The sequence below is a fragment of the Halyomorpha halys genome, unplaced genomic scaffold, assembly GCF_000696795.3.
Source record: "Halyomorpha halys isolate HHAL.00 unplaced genomic scaffold, Hhal_1.1 Scaffold613.1, whole genome shotgun sequence".
Classification (NCBI taxonomy): domain Eukaryota; kingdom Metazoa; phylum Arthropoda; class Insecta; order Hemiptera; family Pentatomidae; genus Halyomorpha; species Halyomorpha halys.
Window position 1 is genome coordinate 176,803 of NW_027112830.1, and position 1,303 is coordinate 178,105.

Here is a 1,303-nt window from a genome sequence, read left to right on the forward strand (position 1 = left end):
ATACGAGATTATACTGAAGAAAATAAAACAATATAGGATATAATAACAATGATTGTAAAAGAAGTAACAAATAATAAGTAAAAGTAAATAAAGAGTAGTATAAAAAAAAAAAAAAATACAAAGAAATAAGTAAGAAAATTAATTAAACAATGATAACAACTTTAGTATTTATATATCGTGAAAATAATCATTTATCTACACTGATAATAGTAATAGTAAAGATAACAAGAGTATATTATATATCAATTTCTTCTTATATATCAATTTTTACGGTCAACTATATATACATATATATTTTTATTTTTCAATTTCGTATTCGTCTAGCTCGAGTCTTCTGTCCAGAAACATAAGTTCCTATTCACTAACATCGCTTAAAGTTTTTTAAAATAAAATATTGTGTACTGAAAAGACAAAAAACTGCTCGTCGATTACAATTATTACAACATTTGCTAGACAATTGGTCAAAACTTCCAATCCATTACAAAAGATTGATCTACTTGACTATAATAAGGCCTATCTGGATACAATGGTGGATATAATGAGCTTTGGGGCTTCACTTAACAATCGAATTCCTCTCGTATCCAATCCTTACAGTGCTATCTTAAAATAACTGCAGGTTAAGGGAAATTGTATATCTTTTTTTTCTAATATAGTTGGAATTATATTAATATAGTATTCCTTTTATGATTTTTCCAGATGTAGCATGGTGTGGGAGGTGGTGGTGGGAGCTGTACTGCTGGGACTGGCCGGAGGGAACTACCCCCAGTTCGACGCCAATACACAGATGAGCAATCTCCTTCTGCCCGCAGACGCCAGAGTGGGCTCCGTCATCTACAGGCTCAGGGCTACCGACTCTGACCGGGACTATCCTCTCAGGTTCGCTGCAACGGGTAAGTAGCTGTCAGCTAGCTGCAAGTAGCTGTCAGCTAGCTGCAAGTAGCTGTCAGCTAGCTGTAAGTAGCTGTCAACTAGCTGTAAGTAGCTATCAGCTATGGTAATTATATTCATTTGGGCTGCGTAGGACTTTATGGAAGTCTTGGGTTGACAAAAAAAGGATGTTTTTTTGGTAAATATTCTGAAATATCATAAAGCCTTTTCTAACCCGATAGATGTCGATTGACATATATTTTGCTTGCATTCAATTAAGACCTGAATAGAGTAAACACTGTTTTCTCGATTGATAATAATATAAAGTTAAGATTTATTTTGGTTTATACAGCTGACATCCCAACCCACCCTAACACAGTCCTAACAACATACGCTGATGACACATGTATACTGTCTGTAAACAACGACCCAGCTA

At 34.4% G+C, this 1,303-nt stretch overlaps 1 protein-coding gene across 1 annotated transcript in view; it reads left to right on the forward strand.

Annotated features, from left to right (window-relative positions):
• Positions 1 to 1,303, forward strand: part of Cad86C (Cadherin 86C) — a 68,803-nt gene that overhangs the window by 31,970 nt on the left and 35,530 nt on the right. The window contains exon 2 of the mRNA XM_014427025.2: positions 697 to 890. Within this exon, the coding sequence (XP_014282511.1) occupies positions 704 to 890 (187 nt within the window). The 5' untranslated portion in view covers positions 697 to 703. The remainder of the gene's footprint in view (positions 1 to 696; positions 891 to 1,303) is intronic.